Source organism: Silurus meridionalis, chromosome 14, assembly GCF_014805685.1.
Source record: "Silurus meridionalis isolate SWU-2019-XX chromosome 14, ASM1480568v1, whole genome shotgun sequence".
NCBI lineage: Eukaryota > Metazoa > Chordata > Actinopteri > Siluriformes > Siluridae > Silurus > Silurus meridionalis.
In genome coordinates this window covers 15,000,936-15,023,299 of record NC_060897.1, presented here as the reverse complement: position 1 = coordinate 15,023,299, position 22,364 = coordinate 15,000,936, and the positions used below count along the sequence as shown (strand labels likewise).

General features: G+C 37.6%; 2 protein-coding genes across 3 annotated transcripts in view; one reads left to right on the top strand and one right to left on the bottom strand.

The window, feature by feature from the left end:
* Positions 1-1,407: 1,407 nt before the first annotated feature.
* Positions 1,408-14,516, top strand: cacng5b (calcium channel, voltage-dependent, gamma subunit 5b). Its single transcript, XM_046866653.1, has 6 exons — positions 1,408-1,582; positions 7,384-7,591; positions 7,990-8,076; positions 11,470-11,610; positions 11,689-11,834; positions 12,221-14,516. Exons 2-6 carry the CDS (start codon positions 7,396-7,398, stop codon positions 12,461-12,463), a joined length of 813 nt encoding a protein of 270 aa, XP_046722609.1. The 5' UTR covers positions 1,408-1,582; positions 7,384-7,395; the 3' UTR covers positions 12,464-14,516.
* A 259-nt stretch (positions 14,517-14,775) lies between these two features.
* The window catches only part of LOC124397136 (cytohesin-3), a 36,759-nt gene continuing 29,170 nt past the window's right edge, over positions 14,776-22,364 (bottom strand). For both annotated transcript variants that reach the window (XM_046866652.1, XM_046866651.1), the window contains exons 10-13: positions 17,435-17,511; positions 17,254-17,325; positions 16,971-17,125; positions 14,776-16,396 (exon numbers count right to left, since the gene is read on the bottom strand). In XM_046866652.1, coding sequence (XP_046722608.1) covers positions 16,324-16,396; positions 16,971-17,125; positions 17,254-17,325; positions 17,435-17,511 — 377 coding nt within the window. In that variant the 3' untranslated portion in view covers positions 14,776-16,323. The remainder of the gene's footprint in view (positions 16,397-16,970; positions 17,126-17,253; positions 17,326-17,434; positions 17,512-22,364) is intronic.

Here is a 22,364-nt window from a genome sequence, read left to right as displayed (position 1 = left end):
ACACATGAGGTGCCATGCCAAAGAACATATTCACTTTTAATCACCACATTATCTGTGTAAAGCTGCTTTGAGACAATGTTCATTGTTAAAAGCACTATACAAATAAAAATGAATTGAAAAAATGAATTGAATGTTGAACAGCCAGTGGTCAGTATGGGAGAATTGTACTCAAAGCACCAAATTTGAACTGCTAATACAAGATACACAAATTTATATTTTGTCAAGCAGACAAAAACGAACAGAATGAATAGGATATTTGGCTTTGCAGGGTTAAATGATGTACAGCTGTTATCACGTTGTGTGTAAGCACTTTTTGTTGCCAGTTATTTTGAAATGAATGGCTGTATGTTTAGTAATTTTAAGAGGACACTACATTTGTACTGCTATACAAGCTGCACATTGGCTACACTGAAATATATTTAAGTTCAATATATGAGTGGCTGTACAGTATAACCTTTCAGAGCAGTCAGCCCTATTAGGTTTGGCTGTGGGAAGCATTTTATTGGAATGGTCTTTAAAGCATTGAGGCTTTATCTCACATTAAGAATGTTAGAAATATATAAGTTTTCAGCTGTTGAGGTTTCAACCTCTCCAATAATGTCCAATTTTAAAAATGAAAGAATATATGCACATAAATAGATTCAAATCAGATAATCAGTTGATTCAGGTCAATGATTGAGTATGAAAAGATATTTTTCCTTCTCTGATTATAACTACCAAGCTTTTTAAACGTATCTTCTTATTTTCATGGTTGAAGACACTGTATATTAATAAATGTTAAGGTAATAATGCCTTGATCTTTTTTTAAATTTCCGTACTAACAAACCATTGCTGGTCGATCAGATCTAGGAAGATGCTAAATACTTATATTATATAAAATATGTTCAAGCTATAATGTAGCCCCTTCTTATAGACAATTTTTTTTGTGTTTTGTTATTTTTGGTTTTGGTTTTTATTTATAGAAATAACAGAATAACCATAGGGTAGTAACAGTGACTGTGTAAAAACGTGAAGGTGAATTGTGTTATGTTATTGAATAAAATTCTATTGAAAAATAAGTTTGCATGAATATAAAATCTACATCCACTTGATTAAATGCACCTATAAGTAAAACCTTGAAAAAGGTACCAACATAGAACCACACTAAGCAAATATTATTTGGGTGGTGGATCATAGTAAGAAGTAAAATATACATTTTGGAGGAAGAGTTTGGGGAAAACACATATAAGTGGCTGTGGGAGGAGTTTTGTAATATGACTACTGCTTTAAAGCATCGAGGCTTCGTCTCAAACCACGTATCCGAATAGTGAACCGAATAGTGAGCATCAGTTTTGGACGCGTCTTTACGCGCGCGCAAAGAGGCGCTCCAGCATCTGTGAGCAGTTGGAGAAGAGGAAGGAGGACGCAGTTGGTGAAGAGGAAGGAGGACGCACTCCTGAGTTAGTATCCTCAGCTGCATTCTGTTTTTATTTCATTTCTGAATTCAATTCAAGCATAACAACCGAGTCGAAAATCTGCTGGACTGCTACACACTTATTTACTGAGGAACTCGACAATCCATATTCTCCTCATCTTTCTCGAGGTAATGACCATCACAATGCTGTGCACAGAAGTAAGAACAGGCTTATATTTTACTGCTCTTACATTTGGTATGAAACCTTTTTTTTTTTACTTAAAGGAAAACAATCTACATTATTGTATATTCATTATAAATGGTTAAATGAAATTATATCCATTTTCCCATCTTCCCAAATCTATAGGTGCTTGCTTGTGTTGCTACAAATGAGTATTCTTGATGGAAAAAAATGACTATGTGTGATAATTATTAAGTGTATTAAATTCTGTATGAATTTTTTTATTGAAAAAGCTATATAGTGTCTTCTGTTCATTATTAACATTATTATCCTGGTAACTTGTGGTTGACTGTGACTGCTGACATTTCATTTGACTGCAACAAGTGAGCCTGAGAATCAAATTACCCGTGAAGAAAGAAAAAAGAAAGGAAGTGTGCGAGATTTGAGACGGAGAGATACATAGGCAGATCCTTGGAGAAACAGGAATGATTCATCACTTACAGGTCACCTGAATGTGTAGATTAGTCAAAGCTTTCAGTCAGGGATCATTGAAAAGGTTCCTCCTACTCCTACCGCCGGCATACTGACATGAATCATCCACTAATGCGAGCACATTTTCACAGTCTTTTTTCGCTGTTTGGCACAGACCCACAAATCCTCATTTCCATTTACAATTAAATATCTGAGCAGATCATTTTCACCAAGTGAAGCACTAGAATCATGTCTAAAATGATTGTAGAATAAAAACATCCTGTATTCTATTAAATGTGCTAGTACTGCAAGCACGAGTCATGTTTTGCAGTTTGTTTCTAAAAACAATTTTGTGCAACACCATATTAATGAAAATTTTAAAAGTGGAGTCAAGTCAAGAAGCATTTATTGTCACTTCAACCATATATAGCTGACGCAGTACACAGTGAAATGAGACATTTATCCAGAACCCTGGTGCTACATAAAACAACATAGAACTTCATCACACAACACACAACATAGAGCTACATAACACAACATAGAGCTACATAACACAACATAGAGCTACATAACACAACTTATAAAGTGCATTGTGTGCAACCGAATGCAAGACAAAAGACAATACAGGACAGTGAGCGACATATACACAAAACACATTAAAATGCCGACCAGTACACCTACTGCATATGTTACAATGTACTATATGGAAATATAAACAAAGTGTATTTGTAAACATAAACAATGTTGTGCAAAAACAGCAAGAGCAGCAATCAAGAGGTGCAAAACAGCATGTAAACAGTATAATATGACTATAATATAATATATTCACGGTACTGGAGACATGGATGTGTATGAATTTAAACGAGTATTGAGTGTGTGTTTGAGTTAAGGTTGTAACAGTTCAGTAACACACAGTTGAGTGAGTGTGTTTGTGAGTTTGATACAGTTCAGTTCAACAAACATCAGGTTCGAAGGTACAATAGAGACCCAGTTGGGTGATAATAAGCACATGCTCTTTATACAGATGAGGAGATTAGAGTCAGACTTAATAATATATTAAAGCTCTGCTGCATCACTCACTTAAGGTAGCGGTCAGTATTTGGCCGGCAGCAGAGTGAGCATGTGTCTGGCAGTTCTGGGGTGGCAGCTATCACTGATTTAGAAATGTACGTAATTTATATACAGTGGTTTCGAAAAATCCCTCCGCAGTAGCCGTAGTAGTAGAGCAGGTTATGGGAAAATATTAGTTTAATGAAACTCATTATTATTCTTACTCATCTAGTTATTCATTTATTAAAATCATAAAATCATTCACCTTTACATTCTTCTTCTTCTTTTGGCTGCTCCCATTAGGAGTCGCCACAGTGGATCATCCTCATTCACCTTTACCTTTAAAATGTTGTATCTGTTGTTGAATGCATAATTCAACTTGTTTAGTCATATTGGCAAAGACATGTTTACATTTACATTTACATTTGTGCCATTTAGCAGACGCCCTTGTCCAGAGCGATGTACAAAAGTGCTTTGAGTCTCTCGCAATGAAAAAATCTACACTGGTGCGCTAGATTACAAACTTAAAATAAATCAGCCTAAAACTCTGTTGAGGATTTTTTTTATTTATATTATTTTTTCTTACAGAGCAGTTTTTTTTTTTACACTGCTTTCACTCCTTTTGTTGCACCCCAGAAGTAAAAGCCAGGTCTGGCGACCGTGAAGGTCAGAGACCCTTTAAAATTATGTGATCACCAAAGATGTCTTCAAGTGGTGCCATTTAAATGAAAGCCATATGTGTGTTAGCACCATCTTGTTGGAAATAACTGTTAAGTATTTCACTCATTTTAAGTTGGCCTATGAACAGATACAGAATTTCAGAACAGTAACATTCTAAGTTTATTGTGTTTTCAATAAATTCAGTGGATCCTTGTGAAAAGCATGTAGATTTTCTGTGCTCCACTGATGAGAATTGGGCATGTTTATGCACCCCGATGAATAAAAAAACAAGCTTCATCAGTGAAAAGGGTTCTATTAAGCACTTAAATTACATTTTGGTGTATGAAATTATTGAACCACTCACAAAACCACAGTATTTTGTTGGTTTTAATTTTTAAACGACTGTCACTCTGTACTAGAGATCATAAATTTGAATCAGTTTACGGATCCGAGTCTCAGGATTCCCTTGAGTCACTTGAGTCAGTAGAGATTCTGCCTGCTTTTGCTATGGAATTCCACTAGAGGGCACTCACTGAATCCTTAGACTTATGAATCCCACTCACATCCTCTGATCCCACGGTTTAGATGGATCAGTCAGGGCACATATATGACCAGCAAAACTGTCTCTTGTTTTTCTGACCATGTAGGAAGTTTCCTGAACAACTCAGTCAGCTACTTTTGTTACAATTTCTTGCTAACAACAACTTTGAAAAGCTGAATAGTGTAATTTACAGTTTGTATTTAGTGCTTGGGTTAGCTGAGTAACTTGGCCTTGCTTTGTCTTAAGTCTCATGAGTGGAAGCCGAATATTTCTCAGCTGGTGCTATGGTAAACCTGAAATTAAACAAAGTGTTGTGGCAACTCTTCAGGGAAAAATATAAATGAATGAAAGTGAAGAATTATCAATGGCATAATTTCAAAAACATATACATAACTTCTTGCCAGCAGATGGTATGATGAGTGTTTGCAAATATAAGAAGAATATTTGCTATAGTCCTTCCACTAGAGGGGGCTCTCTGAAACCTAAGAATCCACTGAATCCTTCGACTCATGAATCTCACTCATACTGAGTTAATAATTTTCTATTTGTATAAATATTAGGGCTGTCAATCAATAAAAATATTGCAATGCGATTAATCGGATCATTGTCATGAGTTAACTCGTGCTTATTTGCAAATTAATTGCACATTTTTATCTGTTTATCTGTAAATGTACCTTAAATTAATACTATTTAAGTTTTTAATACTCAAATCAACATGGGACAAATATGGATGCTTAATTTGCTGTTATAATAACCCCCACTCTTTGGAAGATGTTCCACTAGATTTTGGATTTTATCCATACAGGGAAGCATATACTGTATGTTATAGGAAGTACAGAGGCAACACTTTCTTCCGCCATCTTTAGATGTGACTTAGCAAATATGCTGTAAGAAGTAAATGAGCACATTATTTCCCCTACTTTCTGTTTGTTTATGTGTGAAGATGCATGTGTATGTGTATTGTTTCATAATAGCTTGCTGAGCCTTCACTCAATTTATGTAAATAGAAACACTACAAAGTTCATCAGCATCTGCATCTGTGCAACACTGAAAATAGCACAGTCTTCAAACATCAGTATTTGATATATCCCATTGTATCGAATTTCTCTGCCAGTTATTGGGCATTCATATGTGACAAGAAAGAGCAGTCTGTGCTAGTTATCATCTAGGCTTGTTTTTGCTTTACAAAAGCAAATCATAAATGACATGGTTAAAAAAAAAATCACTTTATAATGGTAAATCTTTTGTTCAATATAGAACTACATCTGTTATTAAGAGTCATTGGAGTTTGACTAATATATCACAACTGGCCACATACACATTAGTCACAATGGCAGAGGAATGGCTGTCAAATATTTATTTTAATTCAATTTATTTCAATGGACATTGTCTCAAAGCAGCTTTACAAAGATAATGCGGTAAGATAATCTTTTTCTTCTTCTTTTGGCTGCTCCCATTAGGGGTCGCCCCAGCGGATCATCTGTCTCCATACCCCCCTGTCCTTTACATCTGCCTCTTTCACACCAACTACCTGCATGTCTTCCTTCATCACCTTGGTTTTCCTCTTTTCCTCCACCCTAGTGGCTCCATCCTCAGCATTCTCCTACTGAATTTACCCCGTGTCCCTCCTCTGCACATGTCCAAACCATTTTAATCAGACCTCTCTCACTTCATCCCCAAAACGTCCTACATGCGCTGTCCCTCTAATAAACTCATTTCTAATTCTGTCCATCGTCGTCACTCCCAGTGAAAATCTCAGCATCTTCCATCTACCTCCAGCTCCACCTCCTGTCTTTTAGTCAATGCCACTGTCTCTAATCCATACAACATCGCAGGTCTCACCACAGTCCTATAAACTTTCCCTTTCACTCTTGCAGACACTCTTCCATCACAAATCACTCCTGCCACTCTTCTCCACCCACTCCACCCTGCCTGCACTCTTTTCTTCACTTCTCTAACACACTCTCCATTACTTTGCACTGTTAATCCATGGTACTTAAACTCTTACACCTTCTCCACCTCTTCTCCCTGCAACTGCACCACTCCACTGCCCTCCCTTTCATTCGGTTGCAAGGTGGAGGTTGGACTGCATCAAGGATCGGCTCTAAACCCTTTCCTGTTTGCAGTGGTGATGGACAGGTTGATGGACGAGGTCAGACAGGAGTCTTCATGGACTATGATGTTTGCGGATGATATTTTTGTTTGTGGTGAGAGTAGGGAGCAGGTTGAGAAGAGCCTGGAGAGTTGGAGGTACACGCTGGAGAGAAGGGGAATGAAAGTCAGTAGGAGTAAGACAGAGTACATGTGTGTAAAAGAGAGGGAGGACAGATAATGCAGTAATGAAGAATGAAAAAGATTGTTCTTTATAATTATAAGTTTGTCCCTAATGTACGGTGGCCAAGAAGTGCAAAACACATTAACAAATCAGAAAACAAATTAACAAACTAGAAAACTAACAAATCTGAAAGCAAAATAACAAATCCGAAAACACAACAATTCAGACAAACCAGAAAAGGTAGGTATAGTTTGTGAATGGAAAACTTACAGATCATTGGACGAAACACTTGTCATTTTGTCACATGTATGTGTAAAAGTGTACAAACTAACCTTTATGTCATGATATATTGCAGCATCTCCTACATCACTGCATATAAATGTCCTTCTTCAAAGTAGATTTGAATTAATTCCATTTTCTCCTTGTTCCATTTCACCAATGTTTACTTCTGTTACTTTCTAATATTTAAAGGTGCACTAATTGAAATAAAAATAGTTAAACGAAGAACTTTACACATGTACAAAAAACAAAGTTATAAGATTTCATACTTCCTGTATATCTTGAATGACTGGTGTCTCATCCAATGATCGGTACAGAATGTACAGTGTCAGGACAATAAGTAACCAGGAAACAAAGGAAAAAAATGACAAAAGGTGAAGTAAAAGAGTGAGAATATCAGGCTACAAACAATTAGGGAGGATGTATTATTTGCAAATATAATAGTTGCATTTTCTTGGTCGCATGGCCATGTGTGTGTATATGATTGTCATAGTTGTCTAGTGTTTTTGCTATGGTGTTTTCTGTGCCTGCAGGAGGCTGCTGGTATGAGTGTCTGTGGCAGGAAAGCGCTGACCCTGCTAAGCAGCGTGTTTGCAGTGTGTGGCCTGGGACTGCTGGGCATAGCTGTTAGCACTGATTACTGGCTCTACCTAGAGGAAGGGATAATCCTGCCCTTCAACCAGAGCACCAACATCCACACATGCCTACATTCTGGCCTGTGGAGACTCTGCTTCCTGTCAGGTGGGGGATGTAATTCTTTTTGCTCACTGAGTTTAAAAAAAATTAAGATTGCATCTAGATACTGGAGTGTGTCAAGTAAATATCAGAAATATCATTCTGTTTTTCTGTAATGACATCAGTGATCAGTTATAAATGTGTTTTATAGGTTAGCTGAGCAGTACTATTAAACTGATCTGACTCTCATAGGCTGTGTGTACAATTTGCCATCTATAGCTATTCATAAAAAAAAAAAACAATATACTTGTGAATGTAGTCTCCATGTGATGACCCTGAGTGCATTTTTGTGCATCATGATCCTGCAAATCCAGATGCATTTAAAATGTGTGTGTGTCAATGAGTCAGTGCTTGACATTCTCATATGATCCCTCCTTTTTTCTCTCATTTTCAATCTCTACTAGGAGAGGAGGTCGGTCGCTGCTTCACTATAGAGTATCTCATGCCTATGACTGTGCAACTGACCAGTGAATCTACAGTCAGCGTCCTGAGTAAGTGCCTTTTCTGTCTTTTTATAGCCACGTACAGTATCTGGCTGGATGTATGGAAAGGGTTACTATGCTCTCAGCCCATTATATATGTACTAACTGCATTCTGTCTGGCCTAATTATTACAATCAATCAGTACAATGGATATATAATATGTATAAGTCTATTTAAGTCTACACACCCATGTGACACAAAAAATTAAACCAATATAAATCATGTCGTCATTTTTCTACCCTCAGTGTAAAGTTACAACATATAAACAATTAGAAAAACAATCAAGAACATTTTAGGGAGCACTTCTTATAGTTGTGGATGTGGCTGTGTTTAGAATGAATTATACTGTTGCTGAAGTAATTGTCCACAAAGAGTTTCCAAAGTATGTAAGAGCTCTTATATGTCAAAATAAATTGATCAGGAGAGGGATATAAAACAATTTCCAAAATATGCACCACCATAAAGGCCATCCTCAGCAAATAGAAAACATGAATCATCACAGTGACGTCACCAAGAACAGGACGTCTTTACAAAATGTATAAAAAGACAAAACTCTTCCCAGGGAGGCTGCCAAGATACTTACAGCAACATTAAAAAATCGGCAGGAGTATCTGACAAGTACTGATTACTCAGTACATAAAGTAATTGAATAATCTTATATTCCTCACATGTCTGGGCAGGGGGTCTAGGCAGAAGCCCTTTCTCACAAAAAAAAAACAAAAAAACATCTAAGCGCAACTAAATCACCCCAAACTGTGTGTCATAGTCTGACGAGACCAATTCCAAAAGGTTAAATTATTCCGGAAGGTATGTTTGGCTCAGAAAAAAAGCATATCACTTAAAGGACTGCAGTGTGGTGGTGGCAGCAATGTGCTTTAGGGCTATTTTTCTATATATTATATATTTCTCATAGGATATATATGAATAGTTACAAATACCAGGTTTTAGTGCAAAACCCTACCCCCCAGTAAGCTGAAGATGAAAAACAAAATTCAGCGCAAGAGTGGTCCAAAGCATACATTCAACCAATGAAGCAATGTCTGAATGACCAGGCCAGAGTCTAGCTCTGAATACACATAAGAATCTATCTAAATCCAACAAAATAGGGTGATGTAATGCAGGCTGAGCACAGGAGATTTTTTTAATTTGGTAAATCTAGAATTACCCAGAAAAAATAAATGGTATAAAAAAAAAAAATTCAAGTTGCTTCAGTAAAGTAATAGTTTACGTGTGTGGATGTTTATGCAACTAGTTTATTGTAAGTTATTTATGCTAAGTATTCTCCAAAAAAAAAGTCATCTTATTTGTAGAATTATTGCACATTAGAGGTGCTTAGAGACAATCTATCCATCACAAAAACCTGCCATTGTGCATGCCTGCAGCACTACCTTATACAATAAATAAGTCTAGAGAAACTATCCTTCTCCTTTAAGAACAACTAATAGATAAATAAATATACATTCATATATGCCATCCATAGCCTCCTATTTACTTTTATGGCTTAAATTGTATTTTTTCAGTGATCCAGATGCAGTACAGAGTGAAACCCATGCTAATTGTAAACCCCCTTTGGGGCTTATATGTTTAAATCTGTGTTACATTCACATCCTTAACACCATCATCATTGTGTCATCTACAGTGATTAATAAGCCGCATGTGAAATGTAGGGCGAGTTCCAGTTTTCTCTGTTTAGTTCTGAGCTTGGGGTACTGTCTTTGCAAAGTTTGACATGTTCTCAGGGCTTGTGTGGGGTTCTGTGTTTTCCTAACATTTCTGGCTGAGCTTAGCTGAACATGAAGCAGAACATGATGCCCTTCCTTCAGAAACTGGGCCAATCAGCAGTTTTCCAACATAAAAACGACCCCAAACACGCCGCCAAGATGACAACTGCCTTGCTGAGGAAGCTGAAGGTGAAAATGATGGAGTGTTAGTTAGCTGTCGGTTAGTTTTGTTTCCACAGAATCCCCCTGGGTAAAAAAAGATGTAAATAGCATAAGTAAACACTGTGCAACTAAATACACATTAGACAAAGACAGAACACAGGACAAAAGACATATTACAGTCATTTTATATAGTTAAAGCAAAATAGCTGACTAACACTGTAATAATTTTGATGCATGATTAAGAAAATACTACATCATAAAAAAAGCTGTGGTCTTTAATTTGTTTGGTATGTATAGGGGTTTAACAGAGAGACATCTTTGTGGTAGTACTGACAATTATAGCAGTCTGATGTGCAGATAGTTCCCTCTTGTGGTGAGTGAATATATAAAAATTTACTCTTTCCTGCAGCTATTATATAGTTGTGAGACATCGGTGGAACAGAAAGGAATTACAGAGAGAGGGGCATTTTGCGTATGGAGGGTGAATACCATTTTACTAAAGCAAGCTCCAAACCTCTACACTACAACTGCAACTGTGCACCTACATCATCTGGGGCAGTTCAGAATCGATATTTGTCTAATAACATGACAAAAACATAAAAATGTAAATAAAATACAACCTACTCACCAGAGATGCAGACTCATAATTTGCACCACTCCTCAGAGGCTGTAATCCAGTGGTACCGCTCGTATTCACTGGTCTGGAAGTGGCGAACAAACCCTTTCAAAAGACAAGCTACCAATCAGAGGATGGAAAAATGCTGATGCTATTCTGTGAGGAGAATATGAAATCTGATTGGTTAAAGAAACAGGTTAATTTTTTTATAGAGACTAAGGCAAAAATGCCAGTAGTACAGACTTTGAAGGCTCTGGGCAGATTAGATTAACATGGCAGCACATAGAGGCTGAATTCTGATTGGACAAAAAAATCTTAACATCCACATGCACGTACTGGAAGCAGTGAAGCCAAGAGAAATTAAGAGAATAAACTGTTGGGAATAAATTAATACAATTTCATGGAATAAATATTAGAATTTAGGTTGTAAATGTAGGTCAGTGCTTCTGAAATTAATTAAGCCAGCAGAGAAGGCTTTGCTTGCCCTGACGGCCCACCACTGGTCTAACATCCAGCAGATCCGTGATGTCATTATGGAGGAGTCAAAGAGGATTTTAGCAACAATCTGTGCATCTCTAGTGAATTCCATACCCAGGAGGATTAAGGCAGTGCTGGATAACAATGGTGCTCACACAAAATATTGACAGTTTGGACACAGTTTTGACACAGTTTTGACATGTTTACTTACTCATGTTTGTTGTGATGTTCCAATAATGGCTGTATGTTGAATTATTTTTAGAGGACAGTAAATCTGTACTGTAACACAAACTGCACATTAACTAAAATATGAAGTTTCATTTCTATAGTATTGTCCTTTAAGAAGATATACTAAAATGGTTGCTGAAGTGTGAGGGGTGTACTGTATTTTCGTTTGTATTTACGAAAATACCCCCTTTCATACAGAGATGATTCGCACAGCCACCCCTTTCCCCCTGGTCAGCCTCTTTTTCATGTTCATCGGCTTCGTGCTCAGTAACATCGGACACATTCGGCCTCACCGCACCATACTGGCCTTCGCTTCTGGAATCTTCTTTATCCTTTCAGGTACTTTATAGTTCTCTATTACTTGGTCTTCTTCATATCGTTGTCATGTACTACTTTGTCTATCTGTCTTCCTGTCAGGTCTCTCTCTGGTGGTGGGTCTCGTTCTTTACATCTTCAGCATAAATGACGAGCTACTGAACCGAAGTAAAACTGATGAGACTTATTTCAACTACAAATACGGCTGGTCTTTTGCTTTTGCTGTGATCTCTTTCCTATTGACAGAGGTACATTTCTGCACCATTCCTGTACTCTTTGCCTTTTCTAGATGATTTTTCATTGATTGCTGCATTACAAAATAATGACATTTAAGTCATAATACATTTTTTTATTTTATGTCCAGCAAACGTTATTTCTAATGTTTAATGGGAATTTCTAATGTTGCTCAATGCTAGTTAATATGTCTTCTCATATACATTCCATATACTCAGTATAGTAAAGATTTTAAACACACTAGTGGCAGTACTATGGTTTCAGACACCACATAATGGGTTTTGAATCTGCTCAAGGTTTTTTCCTCATGTCATAAGGATTAAATTATTTATCTGGACTTCTGTGAAGTTTATTATAATATATATTGCTTAATATTACATGTTTGTACTTTTCTGTTCAGAGTGCTGGCGTTATGTCGGTCTACCTGTTCACTAAGCGCTATACAGCTGAAGAGCTGTACAGGCCCCATACGAACTTCTACCGTCCCCGTCTCAGCAACTGCTCTGAGCACTCTACTCAGTTCCTGCAGCACTGCCACAGTCCCTCAGACATCTCCAGTGAGGCCTCGCTCCAGATGAACAGCGGCTACCCAGCCCTGCACAAGAGCCCTGAGTATGAACAAGTCTCCTCCTCACTCTGCTAAACATAGACAGATGGATGGATGTGAAGGCAGACAGGTGATAAATAGCTGGCTGATTGGGTGGATAGATGGAAGTCATTTGGGACATTCTTTATTATATAATAATGTAGAAACATCAGAAAGTTAGAGACATGTTATAATCTCCTTAAACTCTGGGGTTTGATATAGCGGTTTTGTTTTGTTCACCAGCAGGGGGCAGAAAAATGAAACTGCTGACATGCGCTTAGTGCCAGAATTTCTAACCAACCACAATGACTGTCTTTATTTATAACTGATCATTGACGCATGTAGTGAAGATATTTCATGTTAAACAACAATATAAATATAATAAGGACAAGCTTCATTACAATGTACCTGACACCCCAACCTGTGGGTGGTAATCAGGAACAGCTGCAGTCTGGTATGGTGTCTGCATTCGCTTTCCAGTTCCATCTGCTCTCCTTCATAATAAGTCTGTGTGAAAAATCTGTTAAATTGCACTTGTGTATGATCTGTGCAGAGATAAAAGAACAACAGAAACATCTAATTAAAACATTAGAAAAGGTAATCCTGGGATTTAATAAAGTTGTGTGCAAATCTTTTCTTAGTCTACACCGAACTAAACATTCTAGCTGTATTTACAAACCTTTAAGTCATCCCAGGCATGACTTAAAAATGTAAAAGCGTATTACCATTACACTATTTAGTGACACACACAAATTCTTTTCTAAAAAAAAGCAGGACATTCAAAGAGTCGCAAACTCAGAAAGCAAAATGAGGAAAAGTGAAATAAAAGGAATCTCAGAAGCAGTAGTGGAAGTTATTTTGATACATGTCAATGACCAGTTGAGAAAAATGTATAATTTAGCAACATGAGATCCTGAAAAAGTTATAGAAAAAGTGGTTTAGGTGTGAATTAAGTGAACACAAAAGTGTTTAACACAATAACTGTAGAAAAAAAGCTACATTGTACCTGGTGATCAGACACACCATATACATCGCTTAATAAACTACTACATTTAATAGTTTCCTTGTTAATGGCTGAACATCTCTTAAACCAGGAGGACATGTGTCTTTAGGAAACTTAAAAAGAAGTCAGATGGGACCCAGCACACTCGAGATTATATGGCCTAAGTAAGTTAAACTCATACCACATCAGTCACTTAGCATCCTTTGAAACATAAACTCGGTTAAATATATGCTAAGGAATGGCACAAGATTGTTCGGTCGGTGTGCCTCTGAAGTGTTGCACTACATTGCTTACATCCTCCGAAACAAATCATACCAATCTCTAAATATGTTTTTTTCTTTTCTCTTAAATATGCACTCTATCTTCCAGTAGCATAATGACAGCTGAGCCACTGCAGAAACCAGCATATACTCATTTATTAGAATGCCATTTCTTCTGTGTTCATTGAAAAAACTAAATTTTTTGTAAAAAAAAATGTGTAAATTAATAGATTTATAGCTTAATTCCATTAATTATTATATTTTAAGGAATTTTGTTTTGGTAAATAAGGAGATTAATATGAAACAAACATGTTACACTATTTATTGTAGTAAAGCAATGCGTGCAATTAAAATACTTACATTTTTTGAAAAGAATTTTTCAGAAACTTTACAATTTTTTTGCAAATGTTTGTTTGGATATTTCTTTTTGACCTTGCAATCCAGTTCATCCAAGAGCACTTTAATAGAATTTAGGTGCAGGGACTGGGCAGGATATCACCGACTGCTTGCCCACTAAATAACACTTACAGAGCTTAGACATGTGCTTCGAGTCGTTACCTTGTTGAATGGCGAAGTTGGTTCCAGTTCGCCGCAGTCCAGACCAAATTAAGCTTACATTTCTATGTTTAACTGTGAGTGTGAGGTAATCTGCTAACATCATCATCTTTCCTGTTCTCTGCTTACATGCTAAGTTCTTCTGTTGGAGCCAAAAATGTCAAATTTGTACTCAACTGTCAACAGATCTTTCTTCTTGTGTTCTTGCCTTTTACCTACAACATACGTTTAAAAAAAAAAAAAGGTGTTTTGAAAGGCACTGTATTTGAATATATTTGTGGTCTTTGTATTTTTTTGTTAGTATATATTAAAATGTAAAACTGTAGTTGTTGTAGTCTGTTAGTTCTGGCAAAAAAAAATGATTCTTGGTTTTTGAAACTAAATTTCATACTATTTTAATTAGTTCTACAGCAACTTTACTACTCTTACTGTTTATTGTTTATATTGTACATATTCCAAGACATTTCTACTACTAACCACTATAGGTTTCTCCCATCACGAGATGAAATCTGTTGACTGATGTGCAAAATGAACGTGAACACGCCATCAGATTCAGGATTAAAGCTTTATGAATGTTTTATGGTAATGACCAATAGCTTTTACAGTCATATAAAAATTAATGTATAGCTTCACAAGGCAGCTGAATATAATATTCCACCCTGGGCTAGAGCTCTTATTTTACAAAAACATATAATAATAATAATAATAATAATAATAATAATAATAATAATACAGAATTACATGAGATGATGACAATCTGAAATTGCCAAAAGGAATATCCCAAACTGAAGCTGTTGTGATTTAAAAGCAGAAACTCATACATACACACACACACACACACACACACACACACACACACAAAAGAAGACAGTTGTTTACAATATATACACATAACTTAAGTCCATAGTATCAGCAATTACAGGTCAAACATTTCACAGAGAAAATAAATATAAAAAGATATTCACTTATGTTTGTGAAGGGAACATAAAGGCAAGCAAAGTTGTAGCTTTAAACAGGGATAAACATTCACAACACATCAATACATTGTCAAACGTCTACATCGAGAGTCTCAGAGTGAAGACCTGATCTAGGATCACTCTTTTCCACATAATTATAATCAAGAGTAAAAAACTGATCCCAGATCAGCACTTTTTTACACTGAGTAGAATGACACATGTGGCTAGAGGCCCCCAGGGTCGAAACCAATAAAAAAAAAAAAAAAACTCCATAAAACCGAACATCTGTGTTACATTTATGCCTTAATAACTTCAGTCATACACTTCCTTAATAGAGGCCTTAGCCCTGTGATATTTCTTAACGATCTTTTCTAAATGCTAAACAGAAAGCTTTAACTCACTGGCACCATCCCATTTACAGAGAAAGCAAAAAGATGCAAAAACAAACAAACAAACAAACAAAAACAACCTGTATTTCTTCTTGTACTGTCGACAAATGAAAGAAATCAGTCCAGCTGACTTTAAGACTGCCATGTGTTAAATTGCATTCCCACATTTATATTATAAACCATTCAAGCTTTTTATGCAGATTTTTCTTAAACAAATTGCACAGATTTATTAATTCAGCACCATAGTGAGATAATAGTTTGTCAGTTCAAGCTGCATGGACAATGTAGAATATAATGTGTAGATGGTTGGAGTATGCCTCAGCTCTCATTGGTCTTTATAGAAACACTTTCCACTAAGAGCTTGAGTTTACTTGATAATAAATAGAACAGCTACTCAATGCTGGTTTATTTCCATAATCCTAACTGGCTTCAGCTTTCTGCTCTTACTAATCACATGAGAAAAGTGTTGCTTTAGTGACTTGGGATAGACCAAGGTCAGAACACAATAGGATTTAATGATTGAATCGCATCAGTCCGTAATCCCCTGGACTCTCACATGTGCTGTCCATGTGCACACGATGACATCTGTGCAAAGTGCAGGGGAAGCAACGGTGGCCGTATTTTGCTCCAATATACGGAGGTGGAACATCGCGAATTAAGGGATGGCGGGTTTCAAATCGTGGAGAATCGGACACTGTGACAAAGTCCTACATCGATGACATCACAAGCCCCAGGTATGGAGACGAGTCGCTCGTCACTTTTTGTTGGCGATGCGGCGTTTCCTGGTAGCCAACATGTCGTAGAAGGGATCCCTGCTGATGCTGGCTCTGAGGAAACATCAAAAGGGAAGCCATCAATTATGGGGGAAAAAAGGAGGGGAAGCGGAGGCTTCAGCATCTTTGATATGGAAATACTGGCACATTTTTTTACAAATCCGTGCTTTAACTGCATACAGAGAAAGGTTTGTTCTCTGACCTAGTTAGGTTTCTATGGTTTCTGAAGTTAACCCACCGCCCCTCTGATTGCTGTGAGTTGGAATCAAATCAGGTGAAGTGTGCTTTATTTTTTGTTTATTTTTTGTATTCTGCCAGCTGTTTAAACAGCGTCCTCATGCACATTAAACCGCCCTGAACAGCAGAGATGTGTCCTACAAACAGCGCTCCAGTTTTCACGGCCCAAAAATCCTGTTAAGATGAGCTGCTCCTCTGCTTAGGAGAAAATAATACACTAAAGTTCATTAGATGAAACGGATGCCATTTGAGAGCTGGGTCTGCTGGAGCTCCATCTCTCCACCACAGTGCTATAGGCACAGACTAATCCCCTCACTGGTTCTGCCAGGAAAAACCTATGACAAGTATGGTGCAAAAGGAAACCCCCTTTTACTCTGCCAGTCAACCTTACTTTATAGATTTGATCCACTCCTCTTTCTCTTCTGGTGTAGGGGCTGATATCCTGTAGACCACATGGTTCCCTTCCACCACCCGGCCATCAGCCTCTGTCTTACACGCTTTGATCACCTGACCCTTGTGGCTGGGGTTGTAAAGTTCGAAACAGTTCTGCAAAGGAATACAAAAATTTCACTACTTAACATTTTTAAAACGATGGCAAAATATTTATGACAGCATAAAGCATCTTGCTTATATGTTGGTCTGGGGCAAATCTGTGGTTGAGAGGAGACACTTACAGGCTTCCTAGGCTCATCCACCTCTCTGATACTGAGGTTCTCCAGAGGAATGATTCCCCGAGGCTCCTTGTCCTGTGACACATACACACAATCATACGCATTACCACTAGCACTATTTTGCTAGAAATTGGACATATCATTTACAAAAAATGTAAAACCTAAATAAAGGAATCCTACGAACCGTTGTGTACTCAAAGTAGTACAGGCAGTTGTCGGTTAAAATGAACCACCGCCTTTTCCAGGTTTTTACTCTTCCTCCTGCAGGCAAAAAAACAGAAACATGTGACATCACTAACCAAAGTCAAGTATATACACCTGATCTGACACAACAGCAAGCTGATCTTATCGGCCAGCATCAGTGGAGCATGACAAGGCAAACATTACTTATAAGTTTAGTTCACAATTTAGTCACAGTGCAACAAAATTTGGTTAACTGTCAAAGTATGTCTAGGAAATCAATTTTTTTTAATTTCCATTGCAATTACTGCTTATTCTCACTTGTGTGTATGTGTATATTGGCATGCGTTTTCTTACTGGACTCTCTAAGAGATATTTATTGTATCAATTTAGAACAACTGGTCACGACTGAACTGTTCTGAATAACTTATCTGACTTGTATTAGTAACAATTTATTGTGTTTGCAGTTGAAACTAAAATACTTTGTGTAAATAACCATAGTATGCACACAATATGTGCACATTTCCACATTGCATAGCAGTACATCATCCTCAAGAGAATCTGATTTTAACCCCTGGCCACAGAAATCAATCGTTTGGAAATGTTCCTCAACAGTGTTTTTTCGATGCTTGCTTTTCTTTTCAGATGTTGTGCATTATGCATAGAACTTGACCCAGAAAATGCCGAGTTTTCAGGCTTTTAATTTTGGACACGGTTCAAAAGTCATGACCATATACACACTTCCAAATTAGGCCCAGGTTTGATCCGGACGATAGCACTAAGGCACATGGCCATCCTCAATCAGAGCGCCAAATTTCACAACTTTTTAACACATGGTTCTATGGGCTGCCCTGGACACCAGAGCCAGATGAAGGAAAAAGTAGGGTGTCATTAGGGACCCCTGAGGTGGTAGGTACAGAATGTTCGCCATTAGTAAAAAGAGAGAGCTGGAAATTTGTAGGATGTTAACTAGGAAGGTGGGAGTGGAATTCTAGGTCATCACAAGGTGCATAAAGTAGATGACTTTAAATACACAGTGGATATAAAAGTTTATACACCCCTGTTAGGTGACGAAATACATGAAACCAAGGGAAATCCCCTTTAAATTATTTTCCACTGCTAATTTGTTATATCAAGCAACACAATTCAAATAGACAAATAGAAATGACTAAAGCAATTTATTACTATGAAAGCTTAATAAAGCAAAAGAAATAACTTGGTTGAGTTATTTACCTTACAAATATACTCCAATAAACCAATCACACTTCAATCAGCAATACTAATATTTTGATTAACCCCAAAATAAAGATCAGCTGTTTCAGTAGGACTTTCTTCACATCATCATTACATCCCAGTGCTACAGCCTTGGACCACTAAAAAATTTACAAAGCATGTACATAATCTCATTGCTGAAAGTTATGTAAAGGCCACCATCAGAAAATGGAGCACCACCAAGAACTGGACGTCCCTTGAAAACTGATGAAAGGACAAATCAAAAAAAGTATCTAAAAGGCTGCTAAGAGACGTACAGCTAGAGCTGCAGGAATATCTGACAAGTCCTGGTCACAAAGAAGCAAAAGAAATTTCACATGAGTATATAAAAGAAATCCAACGAATTGGAACAGCGGGCACTGTTGTGTGCTTTCAGGCTTTCAGATAAAATGCAAAAAGAAAGGAAACACGTCAGAGCCACAGGTCAGGGCAAAGGAACCCTGGGGCAAATGAATGAGGTTGTTCATGTAACTGGGGAAATCCTTTTAACACCCACTGCTCTTCTCCAACAGTGTCCTAACACCTTTGGTTTACAAGAACTTTGTCTCTATGACTTTGGAAGGGGAAAAAAAATACAGCATCTGCTATGCCTGTGACCAACTATTAATCATTGCCCTCATTATGATACTAAGATAAAAGGCAAAAACACGTCAAATACATTTGTATATTCAGAGACTCTGTCATATCACTTGTTTGAACTTGTACTGTGCAACAATCAGGTTTCTTTCCCCGTCATGTTTGTTATTGGTCTGTGCAGTTATGCGAGCAAATCCTTACACTTTGCGCTCACACATGAGGCATCTGGTTTTGCTTTTACATATTAGCCTGAGTCATGTGGAGAACCTTGGCTGTGTGCGTCATGATTCCTGGGAGTGTACTGAGCTCAGCCTGTTACTGGAAAAGCAAACTGCAACGTTTTCCTTTAACGTGTCGAGTTGCTAATAGCGACAACAACACGAAGCAGCAATGCGGCATTGGGTGAGAGTGACTCCGAAAATGGTCGCACATTAAAGGAATACAAATATAGCCAACATGGCTAACACTGCAATAAAGGCCATGTGGACCTGACAACCCTTAACAAACCTAAATAGCTTCCATTCGTTATTAGCAACGCTAGTTTTTTGTTGTTGTTTTAGCAGAAGTATTCCTTTAATGTATGAATGTCAATCTTTGTTTATGGAGGTGAAGTTTCCCAGTACAGAATTCAGGATCTGGGAAGAGAAGATGCCTTAGGGCTAACATGACACACTTGAGTAAATACCGTGCTTAATGTTGGGTAATACATGCTCACGTGCGGGATACGGCTGGTTTACACAGCCACAGGGCATGGAAACAAGGCAAAGGACTCTTCACATGAGGAATACTTTAGGGTGGATTTATTTTCCAGGTGTGAGGCTAAAGGCTAAATGGATACTCGACCTGCTTATTTATGCAAGTGACCCACAAAATAATGGTCCATGCCTATTTACTAACAGGATGCATGTAGTGTATGTATTTTGTCTTCATTTCAGCAGCTTTTTCATGTTTAATGAATTTGGGACATTCTATCCACTAGACACATTAGAGCTGAGGATAAAATACTTGCTTTAAAGCATCAGTATTTAAATACTGGTATTGTTTTTGCCCTACATTATTGTCTGTTTTTGGATAAATAAAAGGCGATATTTATTTCAGAGAACAGCAGTGTCATGGTGTGCAAGTTAGATGTGGTTTGGGACCAAAATAACCTGTATAGAGCATCCGTGCAGCTGGGTCCAGGAGGTCAGATATGAAGCTCATCATCATAACCACTCTTTATTTTACACCTAAAGCAGCTTTTCTATAAAACATAATCCCTCACTGGTTATTTTTTCCTTACATACCACAGTGCTGTTGAACCTGACTAGTTTGAAGTTTATGCTGCACTTTCTATGACAATAGACGTGGCAGTAGCATCTGTTGTACTTCAAATCTCAGGTTTATATTAATGCACTTATTCTAATACATTATTGGTTCTATAGCCAGAGCTCTACATAATCTAAAGATAATTTATCACTGACCCTGATAAATTAAGCCTTCAACGTGTATCAGTAATCAGTAGTTTCTGCTACAGAAGATTTTTTTTATGACACAGGATTTCATGGTTTCCAGATTCTTTAGAGGAAAAGCTGTGTTATTGTCTCATTTATTTTGAAAGAAACAAAGAGAGTGTTAAGGCGGAATGTTCACTGTTTCATTGACATTCAGTTAAAAAGCATGACATTCAATAGTGAAGATTCACTTCACTTCAGGGTGTGCTTTTATAAGAAAATAATAAACTTTGGGGTGGTAACAGTATAACAGCACTCCCCAGAGTGTTTTATTTCTTACATATCATATCTGTCAAACACAGAAACATGTATCACCAACAACAAGAGGAAATAATAAACTTGATTACACCACACTGATAATCCCCATTCATTAACCATAATATCCATTAATTAACTATTTCCACTCTTATGGTTAACACATTTAGGAGCACAGAAATGTATAAATACAGTATCTCACAAAACTGAGTACACCCCTCATATTTCAGCAACCATTTCTCTATATTGTTTTGAATGGACAGTACTATAGAAATTAAACTTGGATATATTTTAGAGTAGTCAGTGTGCAGCTTGTATAGCAGTACAGATTTACTGTGCTCTAAAAATAACTCAACATACAGTCAATATTGTCAGAATAGCTGGCAACAAAAGTGAGCACACCCTAAGTGAACATGTTAAAACTGTGTCCAAACTGTTAATATTTTGTGTGAGCACCATTATTATCTAGCACTGCCTTAATCCTGCAAGGAAATCACCAGAGCATTTTTACATTGATGGCATTTGGCAGACGCCCTTATCCAGAGAGACTTACATTTTTATGTGTCAGCTTGGTGTGGCTGGGACTTGAACTCATGACCTTCGAACGCATGTTCTTTAGATACAAAGTCCAATGCCTTAACCACTAAGCTACCACCTCCCCAGGTTGTTGCTGGGATCCTCTTCCACTCCTCCATAATGACATCATGGAGCTACTGGATGTTAGACACATAATGCTTCTTCACCTTCCACTTAAGGATGCCTTACAGGCTCCACAATACCAGCAGCACTCATGCAGCCCGAGACAATGATGCTACCCCCACCATGATTGACTGTAGGCAAAACACATTTTTCTTGGTACATTTCACCAGGGTGTCGCCACACATGCTAGACACCATCTGAGCCAAACAAGTTTATCTTAGTCTCATAAGACCACAGGACATGTTTCCAGTAATTCATGCTCTTGGACAGGTTGTCTTCAGCAAACTGTTTGTGGGCTTTCCTGTGAGCCAGCTTCAGAAGAGGCTTTCTTCTGGGACGACGGCCATGCAAACCGACTTGTTGCAGTGTGCGGCATATGATCTGAGCACTGACAATCAGACCTTCAGCTTCTGCAATATCTAAAGCAATACTGGCAGCACTCATGCATCTGTTTTTTTTATCCAGCTTCTGCACCTGATGCACAGCATAAGGAATTGACCCCTGTGAAGCCTGTTCCGAGTGGAACCAGTCTTGGAAAACCTCTGTATGACCCTGGCCACTGTACTGTAACTCAGTTTCAGTGTGTTACCGACCTTCTTATAGCCTCGGCATCTTTGTGGAGAGCAACAATTCTAATTC

Excerpts from the sequence above, each read along its gene's own strand:
- cacng5b (XM_046866653.1), top strand. The coding sequence starts at position 7,396 with ATGAGTGTCTGTGGCAGGAAAGCGCTGACCCTGCTAAGCAGCGTGTTT. Across the intron at positions 11,611-11,688 it reads AATCTTCTTTATCCTTTCAG|GTCTCTCTCTGGTGGTGGGT; the intron begins GTACTTTATAGT and ends TCTTCCTGTCAG. Across the intron at positions 11,835-12,220 it reads TCTCTTTCCTATTGACAGAG|AGTGCTGGCGTTATGTCGGT; the intron begins GTACATTTCTGC and ends TTTTCTGTTCAG.